The 13,968-nt window shown below is 36.6% G+C and overlaps 2 protein-coding genes across 2 annotated transcripts; one reads left to right on the top strand and one right to left on the bottom strand.

Annotated features, from left to right (window-relative positions):
• The first annotated feature begins 1,438 nt into the window (after positions 1-1,438).
• On the top strand, positions 1,439-4,928 carry LOC121811291 (mitotic checkpoint protein BUB3.1). Its single transcript, XM_042212119.1, has 9 exons — positions 1,439-1,681; positions 1,787-1,917; positions 2,129-2,211; positions 2,925-3,191; positions 3,544-3,619; positions 3,940-4,020; positions 4,280-4,358; positions 4,461-4,561; positions 4,633-4,928. Exons 1-9 carry the CDS (start codon positions 1,562-1,564, stop codon positions 4,718-4,720), a joined length of 1,026 nt encoding a protein of 341 aa, XP_042068053.1. The 5' UTR covers positions 1,439-1,561; the 3' UTR covers positions 4,721-4,928.
• Positions 4,929-5,053: 125 nt separating this feature from the next.
• On the bottom strand, positions 5,054-8,859 carry LOC121742339 (ATP-dependent Clp protease proteolytic subunit-related protein 1, chloroplastic-like). The gene is made up of 9 exons (XM_042135452.1): positions 8,633-8,859; positions 7,541-7,656; positions 7,151-7,354; positions 6,950-7,054; positions 6,752-6,814; positions 6,500-6,611; positions 5,802-5,863; positions 5,543-5,725; positions 5,054-5,433 (listed from the first exon to the last, which is right to left on the bottom strand). The coding sequence occupies exons 1-9, from the start codon at positions 8,853-8,855 to the stop codon at positions 5,350-5,352; spliced, it is 1,152 nt and encodes a 383-aa protein (XP_041991386.1). The 5' UTR covers positions 8,856-8,859; the 3' UTR covers positions 5,054-5,349.
• Positions 8,860-13,968: the final 5,109 nt, after the last annotated feature.

The following is a 13,968-nucleotide window of genomic DNA, read 5'->3' as shown; positions in this document are numbered from 1 at the left end:
AAAATAATGGAACGTGAGACCCCTTTTAGAAGTCTTATTAATTTTATAATAAAATGTAAATGAAATATGAGATTTATCTATCATTTATGGTAAAAATGAACCGAAACTACTAATGACATGAAAATAGTGGTTGAAAATGCTTTTACGTTTTAACTTTTGTAAAGACACTATGTACAAATTGAATACTTTAAGAAGTAAATTTGAAAAAACTAGCGTCTTGACTTATTTAAATGAGTGAAATACATAAATGATATATAATCTTTCACTTTCGCACATAAATGATACATGATCTTTATTTTATATCGTTTTTGGTACTCCGTGACAAAAATAACCCTAGGTACCAAACATGTGATTTTTTTTGTTATGGATGATATTTTTAGAAATTTCAATTAAATAGAACCAAATATGTGATTTTTTTATTCATTTCTTATTTCTTTTTTTCTTCTTTAGTTTATTCTTCTTTCTTTTTTCTTTATTTTCTTATTTCTTTATAGTATTTTATCTTCCTTTCTTCTTTCTTTTTTCTCCTTAGTTTATGTTTCCTCTTGTTTCTTTTCTCTTATTTTCTCTTCTTTCTTTTTAGTGTTTTATACATACATCTAATTGCATTTATAATATAAATCAATAACAAAATACCTAATTAAATTAATTATTTAAAGTAATTAAATCAATTGAATATTTTTAATTAAATTATTTATACTCATTTTAGGGTTGAAACACCTAACTAAAAATATTCAACTCTTTATCATTACGAATACAATTCATAATTTTAAATTTTGATTAAGACTATATTCATTAGTTATTAATTTAATATAAAATAATAATTATTACTACTAGTTTTTACTATTATAACAATAATATTATTATAATAATTAAATATAATTATAACTATAATTATGATTAAGTATATATAAATGATATTAAAAAATATATTAATTATTAATTTATAACATCAAAATAACAATATTAATTTTGATTAATAATAATAGTATAGAGAATGAGAAGAATGAGAGAAGATATTATAATATCACTTTTGGTACTAGTTTTGTCAATGCCCAAAATATCATTTATGACACAAATGGAAAAATGAATTTGTTTAGAGGGTATTTTGGGGTGAAAATTGCACCAGGTACCAAAAATGTGATTTATAGGTACCAAAAACGATATAAATAAAGATCAGTTACCATTTATGTGCGAAAGTGAATGATCATGTACCATTTATGATTATTTTGTCCAATCTATGCCAAAAAGCTTATAGTAATTTAAATATAAAGATTGAAATGAAAATTTAGAAAACTATAGTAAATACTCACAGAAAAAGGTTTGGGAACTAATGTGTTCAAATTGAAAATTTGAAGATGTAAATCCAAAAACACTACACTTTTAGGGATTTTTTTGCCAAACCTAAAACTGTTTTATAAACGGATACATAGCTTTGCTCATCGATTTGAATTTGAATTCCCTTTTCCTCCGCCTCTCTCTCTCTCTCTCATCACAAATATCAAATCACGTCCATTTCGTCTCTCTCACCGCCGAATCCCCACTGCGAATTGCAGTAATCATGACGGCGGCGCCACCACCTTCGACGGGGAGGGAGCTATTGAGCCCCCCGACCGACGGAGTTTCCAACCTCCGGTTCTCCAACCACAGCGACCACCTCCTTGTTTCCTCATGGGATAAGGTTATCACTTTATTTCATTAAGCTTAGAATGCGAAGTCTCGTTTTCTAATTTTGCATTTCTTCGTTCTGATATCTCGATTTAATTTATTTTTCCTTATCTATCAGAGTGTCCGGTTGTATGATGCTAGTGCCAATGCGCTCAGAGGGGAGTTTATGCACGGCGGCGCTGTGCTAGATTGTTGCTTCCATGATGATACCTCGGGGTTTAGTGCTTCTGCTGACCATACTGTTAGAAGGTGATTTTCCATTTTTATTCCTTTTAGGCAAGCTTTTTGGGTAATTTGTTATAAAATGGTACACTATAATGTTTTAGGTAATTGGTAGGATTTATTAGTTTAATTGATTTTAGTTCCATGAAAGGATTGATAGTGTGATGGACCTTAGTTCCTTTTGAGTTTTTTTGGTTGCTGTTGATTTATGTGGCTACTGGTTGTTGTTATTCTCCAGGCTCGTGTTTAACTACAACAGGGAGGATGTTTTGGGGCGGCACGATGGGCCTGTGCGATGTGTTGAATACTCCTACGCAACTGGTTGGTCTTTCATCACAACCGTTTGTTGTTTCTTTGTCTATAGCTAAAGCTATAATTTTCTCGTACATTTATGTATTCTAATGAATTCCACAAAAAACGACTTTTATTTTGCTGTAAAAATAATTTTGATTATTTGTGGAGCACATTTTGCCTGAGCTGAACAGGTTAGGACTGAGAAAATGATAACTGCATGTATGCTCATATAGTTGTTAAGACTAATGTACACATAAAAGGCCTACTATTTTATCCCTTGTTCAGTGCATTTGAGATGATACTTGAGCAAAATATTTGTATTACTTTCTTTCTTATCCATATTCCAGTACTTGCATGTCAACATAGGCTGTAGCCTATGAAAATTTGAAATCTCGTTCCTTTTTTGCAAGTTGATGTAATGCAGTTCAGTTATCCATTGGACCACTACCTATACTTTTAAGCTTGTTATAAAGTTTTGAATTTTATTGAACTCTGTGATTGCCAAAGAGGCACTTATATGGCTACTTGATATCCACTACATGCTCTTGAGGTTGTATATGTCCATTCTTGAATTTGAACAAACTATAAGTGCAGAAGTCAGAAAGTTGAATACTTCAAATAGAAGTCTCTGACTGAATTATCCAATATTCAACTTCAGCTTGGCGCCTTGGTTCACTGCAGATGCATGGAGCTATGGATAATTCTATTTCTTTTAACGAATGTACATTATCTTCTTTTAGGTCAAGTAATCACGGGTAGCTGGGACAAAACCTTGAAGTGCTGGGATCCAAGAAGTTCCAGTGGGCAGGATCGTTCTCTTGTTGGAACATATACTCAACCTGAGCGTGTATATTCTATGTCTGTTGTGGGCAACCGCGTAGTGGTTGCTACTGCTGGAAGACATGTAAATGTGTATGATCTTCGGAACATGTCTCAACCTGAACAACGGAGGGAATCTTCTTTAAAATACCAAACAAGATGTGTCCGATGTTATCCTAATGGGACAGGTGCTGCTTTCTTAACTTACTATCACCATAGATTGCTGTGGAGTAAAACGAATTGTTGGTCCAGAGCTTTTTAGCTATCATGACCAGTTGTTAAGTAGATTGAATTCCTTTATACAGAAAATAGAATATCAAATTTTATTAGTGACTGTTGGTTAACAGTTGCTAAGGAATCGTGAAACCTCTGCTATATTATAACAATGGAGTTATGCTGCTTGGTAGATCCCATATGGATTATGGAAAAGAGTTACATTAAATATTTCTACATTAAGTTAATAGATAATACTGAGTACTAAATTTTTTGAAACTGTAATCTCATAACTGCTCTTTCTGACTGTAAGTTTATGATGTTCAGGTTATGCTCTTAGCTCTGTTGAAGGGCGAGTAGCCATGGAGTTTTTCGATCTGTCAGAGGCAGGGCAATCTAAAAAGTACGTATCAAATGCCCCATATTTGAGGATGTAGGAATACGAAAAAACTTCCTGAAGATACATGACTAAATAACTTTGGGAGAAAACTTCTATTTTGTTTTTCTTTTGATGTCTACCTTGTTCTTTGTGCCACTATCTTTACAGTAGTCGTATAACAAATAACCAATTTGCTTAATTTAATTTTCTGCAAGACTATTTATAAACTGGTCTGTTGGGACAATGTTTTATCTTGGTAGCGTGTAATAATCTTTATTGAAGTTTCACTTCGCTGCATAATTTTAACTGTTTCATAATATCCTTGTTAATTTTCTCATCTGCAGGTATGCATTTAAGTGCCATAGGAAGTCTGAAGCAGGAAGAGATATTGTATACCCTGTGAATGCCATTGCGTTTCACCCTATGTAAGTTGATTTTCTCTCTAAATATTGAATTTGTGGTCCTTGATCAGTATATCTTACTTGATCATATTCTTAATTTGGCTGAGTCTGTTGTTAAAGTTAACTTTTCAAAGAAAAGGAAATAGAAGTAGAAACTGCTGTCATCTTGCACTATAGTTGGAGAAGGGCAAGCATACATGTAGAACAAAGTTAGAAATTTGGCTAGTCATGAATTAAGATAACTTTCGGAGTCTCTAACTTCGCTTGATAACGCTGCATGCAGCTATGGTACCTTTGCTACTGGAGGTTGTGATGGTTATGTCAACATGTGGGATGGAAACAACAAGAAGAGGCTGTATCAGGTATAAGACACAATCTCATTTTTTTTAACTTCAATTGCCATGTTTCAAAAGACGTGATTACTAAGTTGCTCCTATCCGCTGCTATTTGGTTACATTGTGAAGTACACAAAGTATCCGACAAGTATTGCAGCATTGTCCTTTAGCAGAGACGGTAGACTGCTGGCTGTCGCATCCAGTTACACATACGAAGAAGGAGATAAACTGTGAGAACGGACCCTCCCCCTCTCTCCCTGTTTCGATAAATTCACATTTCTAACTCTGATCACTTTTGCAGCCATGAGCCAGATGCCATATATGTCCGCAGTGTGAACGAAGTAGAAGTCAAGCCAAAGCCAAAAATGCTTCCCAACCCCGCTTCATGAGTTAGGCAAGAGTGAAGTTGCTTGTGTGCTGTTTCCTGAGTGAGTGTTATTTTGTGATCATTTACTCATTGATGACTAGTTTTAATGGGACGATTATGTCTAGTCTTTAATGGTACGAATATGTCTAATATTGTAGTGTGCTACGAATACAATTGACAAGTGATTTAGTAAAAACTAAAGCATGCTGCTTCCGCAGCTGTTTGTCTCACTACCATATTCCATAATTTGATTACATTGCAAAAAATGCTTAGTTTCAATTGAACATGTACGACAGGAGTAAATTAAGATATGTTAATGATACTTAAATCAAAATGGATCATATACACAATTTTCTTCACAGACAACCAAACAAAAGATGCCCCACTTCAAGTGTTGCAAATGGTTATAGGCAAAATGAGTCATATACACAATTTTCGAACAACATTTCACTATCAGTCGTTACATCTTATATTTCTATTTTCTTCGATTCAAAATACAATAGTTGTAAAGGATGAGCATTAAAGCTCTAATACTTGTGGCATATGTTTTTCGTGAAGTACAAGCAATATATAAGGGCCAGCAACATCATCAAGAGTGGTAGATCCTAGAACAGCATTGTCATGCCAACCTTGCCACAAATATCTCACAAGTTACCTAAACCCCGATGGAGCTGCTTGAGGGCTTGCTGCAGCTCTTTTCATTGCTTTCGACTGTGCTAGCAGCTCTTCGTAGTTCTGACAATAGGCGATTTCATTGTTAGGATACAAATGGTGTGTTTTTTACTACGCTGCTATGTACAACAAAAAATAAAACTGAAATAAAATAATGAGTTATGTATGTTACCCGTTTCTCAAAGGCAGAATCCTGAGAAGTAATGATCTTGTCAGCAATGCCATAGTCAATGGCCTCCTGTGCTTGGAAATATTTTGGGCGTTGGATGTCTTTCTCAATCTCCTCCTTTGGTTTTCCTATTCCTTTGGCTAAGAGTTCGAGATAATATTCTGTGTTTGCTTCTAGTTCTTTTGCCTGAGGGGACATAGAAGACATGACCTTAAGGATGCAACAAGCTATCACAGAGAAAGGGCGAGAGAGAGAGAGAGACCTTAATCCACATGTCAATGACAGCTCCACTTGATCTATTTACTTTTGGAAGGTACAGTTTTGCTGCAGCAAGAAGTAAAACCGTAAAAACCAAAAACCCACAAGTTTACGGTGAGCATGGAATCTACAAGTCACCAAAGCACCAAACAAATCAACTATCAAAGCCAATTCAGTAGGCAAAGCACAAGCAGTTTCCTATGGCATTGCCATTGTAACTTACATGAAAGTATAAAAATTGAAAATGTTTGCCAAACCAACAGGATGCAAACAGCCAAGAAACAAACTCACAAAGCTGGAAAACTCATGTGTTTAATCAGTAGCAACAGAGAGTAGCATGTTCTTCCTCTTAGTGATTGAGGGTAATGTGAGGTTGGCCCCAGGCAAAGATAAAAAGCAAGCCAAAGACTTTCATATTTTTCTAGAGCAGAAAAGGAGCTAGCTTCATAGATAATCAATCATTAGGGACTTCAAAATACACAGACGATATATCATTCACTTCATCAATCTATCAACTCACATTATATATTGTGTTAGTCCATGATAGCCTAGAGAAGGAGAGATAAGCTTATGATGAACTACCCCAGAAAAGTAGTAATAATAAAAAAAGTTTCTCTGAGACACAATGAACAATTACTATCATAATATGAAATCTAAATATCTCAACAAAAAGCAGAGTGATATATACAGGTCATATCTTACTGGATGAGTTTGGCTGTAATCCGCGATAGCCTTCTGCTCCAAGAGAAAGAAGCATTGCTGCTTGTCCGTATGCCATTCCACAATTCACAGTGTAGACATCTGCTTTGCAATACTAATGACAGAACAGTTGGAGGAAATGTCAAACACCAGGCGCCAACAAAACAATTAAAAGAGGCAGAGGCTCCACAGTTGGATCATGAAGCTTACTGTCAACTCATAAACTTAAGTCATTATTTATAATCAGGAGCTTACAGCCATAGTGTCAGCAATTGCATAGGCCTCAGTTTCAGATCCAACAGTCTCCATCTTCTCATTCTGGGAAAACAAACAAGGCCAGAAAAAAAAATGTAAGATATAAAAAATATATATGGAGTACTATTGTATACAAGACAATTGGGTGTGTGCACACATGTACTGAAAAACAAATTATATCAGGTGGTTATTGATTACCTGAGTGCCAGAAGAGTTGATATACAGATATATTGGCTTTGTTGGGCTGTCATAATCCAACCACATAAATTGAGCAACAAGAAGCTCGGTAACAGCTGGTACTATCTGCATCAAACAGAATCAAACAGTAAGAATAAAGAAATGTGACTTTGAAAGAATCAAGTATTGTGTACAAGGTCAATAAAGCAAGAGCTCCACTACCGGCATCCCCAGATAGACGATCCGGGCATCCAATAGCAAAGATGGTAAATCAGGAGGAGCTGTTCTAGGCCTTCCAGCTCCTCTGGCCCCTCCGCGGTACATGCTTACGCTCATGCTATACTTAGAGGGTCCTCTTTCATTCATGCCAGTTGTGCTCCACATTCCACCATTATTCAAGTAATTGCAGGCTGATGAAATGCTTTCCTAAATAAACAAAAACTAATCAGTATTCTCTTGGGGAAAGATTCCTCAAGCAGCAAAAATTGTTTCCTCATACCGTATAACTATGATACTTGCAAATTGCAGCCATATGATGCAATACAGCGATAAGAACAAGGAAAGGAAAGAGATATCACATATATGGTGTTGCGAACACGCAGAGATTTGTACCTCTGTGACTTTTTCTGACTGTCGACGGACAGGGTTATCTTCTGTCATGAACATATCCATCTGCGATGGTGAAAGGCCATATAGATACTGAGGCGCATTCTTGTAATTTTCCATCACTACAAAAGAGATGGTACCTCAGTTACAGGCTGCAGAATTCTTGAGGCATTTTGATGCAATATAAAAGCTTGTTCAACAAAGCATAGTATGATGAAGTAATTCAAATTTCAAAATAAAGAACTCAACCAAAAGTAGTGCACAGTACTGTAATACTACACATAGACAAAAAGAAAAACATGACCTCATGTGTCTGATCATTATTGTCTTAAGTCTTAACATGTAAAAGCTTCATTTAACTAATCGATTAATCACAAGTTACTACCTAAATGCTAAATTCAAACCAAAACTAACCAGTATTGGAAATGTTAGTAACTGATTCTGAGAGCACACTCTGCTCTAATATATCAAGGTCTGAACTCTATGGATCAGTCTTTACACTTAGGAAATAGAAATCAAACTTATCCTAAATTTATTCTATCTCAAATGAAAATAACCACAGATGATCTCATCAAATAGCACGTTTGCTGCTCAGAGGACCTAGCTATAAATAACGACCTTCCTCAGAGTAGGCTTACGCAGCAACCAGATAGCATTGACACTGTTAGCAGTAAATTAATATGTGAACAACTTGCCATTATCCAATTGGGAAGCTAATACATTTAACTAAGGTTGGATTACGTTTATTGTTATGTAAACATCATCTTCTCTTCTCACTTAGCTTCATTAGCGGTTGAAATTTGGAAAAAAAGCTTAGAGCACGATGCACGAGGAAAACAAAAGGGGGAAAATCTGTAAGAATCTACTTTCTAGTCTTCCTTACATACATAAAATATTCATAACATCCGCTAGTTCTTTCTTCTCCACACACACACACATACAAAGACACGCCTCCGAATTAAAAAAATCCCCAAAAACTCCAACGAACAAGGATTACCAATGAACCTCCCACAAAAGCTAACAAGCACAACAATACGCCAAAATTAAAAATAAAAATAAAAAATATGGAAAAGGAGCTGAGAGAAGAGCATCACATACAGCCATCTTTGAGATTTTCCTGGCGAAACTGTTTGGGTATATGGTCGAGAGATTTTCGAGCTACCGGAGACTTGAATCCGCATCTCCGAATCGCGCTTTTACGGGTCTTAGCTGCGAATAGTAGCTTGGGATTGTGCAGAAAAGCAGAGCTCGCGGCCTGGTCACGGTTGTCCAAGGAAGTAGTGGATGAGAGAGGCGAGAGTAGGAGAGAAGAAGACGCCATTGAAATTGCGAAATGAAGCCTACGAAATTCAAAGTATATTATGAATCCTAGTTATTGGGCTTAATTTACCCGTTGGTTTGGGCTTAATTATTCAGCTCAATTCCTCATTTTATCAGCCCAAGTTTGTCAAATCTGTATTACATTTTCTTTTGTTATACTATTATTATATTCATAAGTTTAGTCTGTTTTTATAAATACTAAAATTTACTATATTTTATGTTATATGTAATTTAATTAATTATTTTTTAAAATTAGGCTATTCACATATGTCTAGGGGGTCATGAACCACCATTTGACCAATATATGCGTCTTTTATGTGATGTAGTATGGGAACGTGCTTGTCACAATTTCAAAATTTTAAACAAGAACATTCTATTTAGGCAAGCAAATTTATGCATGGCACCCATTTAAAAAATAAAGCCTTACACATTTTATATCTAAAATGGACGTGAATACAATTTCAAAGCTAATATATTTGATTTCCTAAATGAGTGTGAACCTATAGTATTTGATTTCCAACATAGGTGATATTTTTATTTTCCATGAACCAAATTTGAAATTGACTTATTTTTTTCCGGTTGAGCGATATGTTATTTAGATTCAGTACCCCTTGGTCTCCTGACTTCCCTTTACTGGAGAAGTGTAGAGAAAATAGTATTACTATGTGATAAGGATACATGTGGGTTATAAGTTCAAATCAAACTGTATCCAAATTAATATCAAGAAACTGAAATGATCTGATACTAATAGTGCCTTGCTTTTTTAGGTCATCAACTCATCTGTGTTTATGTTTTCTTTTTGTAGCTGTGTACCTCTCTATAAACACAATTGACTATATAATGTCAACCCCAAATAGCTCTGTGGACATAGTCCCTGATCTCTCTCTCTCTCTCTCTATACCTGTAGAATAATCAATAACTTGAGCTACTGGTTTATCCTTTTCCTTTTCTTTCTTTTATATTGAGTCTTTCTTCCTAAACTAAACTTTTTTATTTCCAGGACACAGTTTGTTGTAGATGTACGTATTTCAAATCTAATCACCTTATGAGACCTCCTTATCAGTTGTGGTTGCAAGCTTGCTTATAAAACGAAAGTCGTTACAATCCAAAATTGCATCCAATGATTTCGATTGGCAACTAGAGGAAGGGGCTCGTAGTTTTGTTCTTCTCAGAGTCAAACTAGTTTCTCGCGTATACAATGTGACATGAGCATCTATGGCTGTTTATTTTTCTTGCTTATAATATGTCGTTTATTCTTTGCAATGGGTTGTTTTGATCGATCAGAAGCATGTTGAGGTTGTAGTTGAAGACAAAACAGTATTTTCTATGTTTCAGTTACAATGCAACCTTTTGCATCATTTCCTTTTCTCCAGGAAATTTATGCGGCCTGCTGGTCTACGTCGTCTTCTTAATATGGGGAGTCCGTTCTGTTTATACAAGAATGATAATAAGTATAAATGACATGCATAACGAGGAACATGGTAATGAATCAAAATTTATGATCCTGCTGTCAAATGTGTTGTTTGTGGCTGCAGTCTGCTTTCGAATTTTCCAGAGAAGCCACAAGTTGAGTATATTATCGGGATGTAGACCGTGGATTAGCCACCGAAGTTCATTCAGCTTAATGAGATGAGACACCCATACTGATTAAGATCAGTATCGAAATGAGTTGTATTTTTTGATGTAATAAAGGCTGTTATTCCATGTTTTCCTTGTTATGTGGTATGTTAGCATATCAACCTCAAATATTCAATAATTCTGCAGAAATTTACACTATTAATTCACTGTCTTCATTATTCATATCCTGAGTAATTATTCTACACCCATTTGGCACTTCTGGATAGGAATGGAATTCAAGGGCCAAATTCGACTGCTAATTTTGCTTTTCTTACAAAACCACAAATAAACCAAACACAATGTATCCCATTTTCATAAACCCAATCATGTTACCAAACATCAAAAGTATAGAAAAGACACTAACACAAAATGCATGAAATTCCCTCTCATCACTTTATAAATCAATTTCACTAATCTATAATACACCACTACTGCATGCAGTCTGCAGTTCACATGTAAGAATTATATCATGAAACACACTTCTTTTGATGTATCAAACATGCTCAAACAATGGTGAGCAGCAAATCAGCAACAGCAAAACAGGGCAACAAGAGCTAGAAGAAGCTCACAGAAACCTGCCACGACGAGCCACCTCAAACAACAACGAAACAAAAGCAAAAAAACAACGGTAACAAGACAGCCCGAGGGCACCCATGGCACACAAGGACACGATACAGCAAAACACCAAGAAGACTACAACCAAAATAGCACACCCGAGCAGCAAACAAAGGCAAAAAGGATGGGGACAGCCAATAAACCTGTACTCAAGCGTGCAACGAATGGAAATTGAGAGGCGAGAAAGGGTATCATGAAACACACTGATTCATATGAAAATAAAATATTCATAACCGATTCCAATTTGAAGTTAAAAACAACAAACACACATTGCAAATTTCTGATCTTGTCCACAATTTCTCTTAATGCTGTCTTTCAAGCTAGAACAGATAAGATGTACTAACAAACATTACAATAATAGGTTTCTAAGGAGGTGAATATGGTCCACAGAGAGACAAGAGTAGGTGACAAGGGTGTAGAGACAGACAATTGCGAATCCAGATGTTTGCACAGTCCCAGAATATACCTGCATGCATATACATTAATCATTGTAGCCTCTCAAATACAGTAGTAGTATATTTTAATAACGAAAGATGAGATTACCCGTGTGATCTGCTGAACATCAAGGCTGAAGGGATGGTCAGTTGCTAACATGTGAGGTGGGAAGAAGTGATTGAAGTTTTTCAGGCAGACTGAATAGCAGTGGACACTCAGCAAGTTTAAATGTGTCAAGACATGGCATATCATTGCGAATCTGGGATAATCTCCGCGAATACCTCGGGGCGGAGGGACGGGCGTATGCTTCCACATCAAAATGGGGTGGTTGGTACCCCTTCGGCGTCGACGAACCCTGGGTGCCCGGCGTCGACGAACCAGAACCACCACCCAGGACATTGTACATGCCCCCAGTCGCCGAACGCGTTGATGTCAAACCCGCTGGAGCCGCCACCGTTAGAGTTTCCTTCGCCGGACATTTTGTGATGAGAGGTTAGATGAAAATTGGAGAGGAAATGGAGATGATTTGGAGGATTTGATGTGTATTTGTGTGTGAAATGAGGATGAAATATGAGTATTTATAGAGTAAAGAAATAAAAAAATAATAAAAAATGGAAATATTACCGTTTTTTGATTTTTTATTTTTTTTCTTAAATTCGATTTTTTTAAAAAGATTTATTGCGTTAGCGTGACGAAGCCAACTCGCGGGCCGGCGAGTGGGCGTCACGCATGGCGCCGGAGCGCGCCACATCGCGCGGGCGCGTGGCAAGATGGCTCGCCATCCGTCTCGTTGTGACGGGCGTCTCGGCGGGCTGGGGACGAGACGAGACGCTGCAACGCGTCTCGCCCCCGTCTCGTCCCGGCGTGACGAGTTACGAGCCACCCGCGTGACGCGTTGCGGGTGGCCTTAGTCAGTCACATATCGTCACTTCCTCCGTCCCGGATAATTCATCCCACTTTGACAGGGTACGGGTTTTAAGAAATGTAATAAAAAGGAAGTTGAAAAAGTTAGTGGAATGTGGGTCCTACTTTAATATATTAGTTTTATAATAAAATGTGAGTAGGAATGAGTTAGTGGAATATGAGGTTCACTGCAAAAAATGGTAAAAAAGTGAAATAAGATAAATTACGTGGGACGGATCGAAATGAAAAAATGAGACAAATTATTCGGGACGGAGGGAGCAATTTTTACTCCTAGTTAGAATTAAGAGGGGCATGTATGGTAATTTAAGTGTAGTGGAATAAGAGCATCCGCAACGCGTGCCGTTGCGGTGCCTTATTTCGTTCCGGAGGAACGGAACCCGGCGGCACGCGTTGCAGCCGCCCGTGTCGTCGCCATTCCGTGCCGGTGCCGTGCCGGGTGCCGTTCCCGCGAGACGCGGCACGACACGTTCCGCCACGCGCCGAGGCGACGTGGCGGCCTCCCATTCGACGCGTGACGCCCACTCGCTGCCCCGCGAGTGGGCATCGTCACGGTGACGCAATAATTCGATTTTTTTTTTAAAAAAATCGAATTTAATAAAAAAAATATTTTTATTTATAAAAATTGTTTTTTATATTTAAAAACAATTTTTACAAATAAATGAATACTAGAAATTCGTATTAGCCCATATATATTTGATGGGCTTGCGAATTTATGAAACCCATTCTTGGTTGTCTCTCTTTTATAGAGACATCCTTGAATGTTTTTTGTTCCACTTTCGATGTGGAACAAACTCATCTTGGTGAATATTTTATGTTCCACTTTCGATGTGGGACAAACTCATTCTTGATTATCTCTATTTTATAGAGACATCCATGAATGTTTTATGTTCCACTTTCGATGTGGGAAAAACTCATTCTTGGTTGTCTCTCTTTTATAGAGACATCCTTGAATGTTTCATGTTCCACTTTCGATGTGGGACAAACTCATTCTTGGTTATCTCTATTTTATAGAGACATCATTGAATGTTTTTTATTTCACTTTCGATGTGGGACAAACTCATCTTGGTTGTCTCTATTTTATAGAGACATCCTTGAATATTTTATGTTCCACTTTCGATGTGGGACAAACTCATTCTTGATTATCTCTATTTTATAGAGACATCCTTGAATGTTTTATGTTCCACTTTCGATGTGGGACAAACTCATTCTTGGTTATCTCTATTTTATAGAGACAACCTTGAATGTTTTATGTTCCACTTTCGATGTGGGACAAACTCATTCTTGGTTGTCTCTATTTTATAGAGACATCATTGAATGTTTTATGTTCCACTTTCGATGTGGGACAAACTTATTCTTGGTTATCTCTATTTTATAGAGACAACCTTGAATGTTTTATGTTCCACTTTCGATGTGGGACAAACTCATTCTTGGTTGTCTCTATAAAATAGAGACATCCTTGAATGTTTTATGTTCCACTTTCGATGTGGAACAAACTTATTCTTGGTTGTCTCTATAAAATTGTA

This window comes from Salvia splendens, chromosome 7 (assembly GCF_004379255.2).
Source record: "Salvia splendens isolate huo1 chromosome 7, SspV2, whole genome shotgun sequence".
In the NCBI taxonomy this organism is placed as follows: Eukaryota; Viridiplantae; Streptophyta; class Magnoliopsida; order Lamiales; family Lamiaceae; genus Salvia; species Salvia splendens.
The sequence above is the reverse complement of the archived record's forward strand: the minus strand, read 5'-3'. Positions and strand labels throughout refer to the sequence as shown.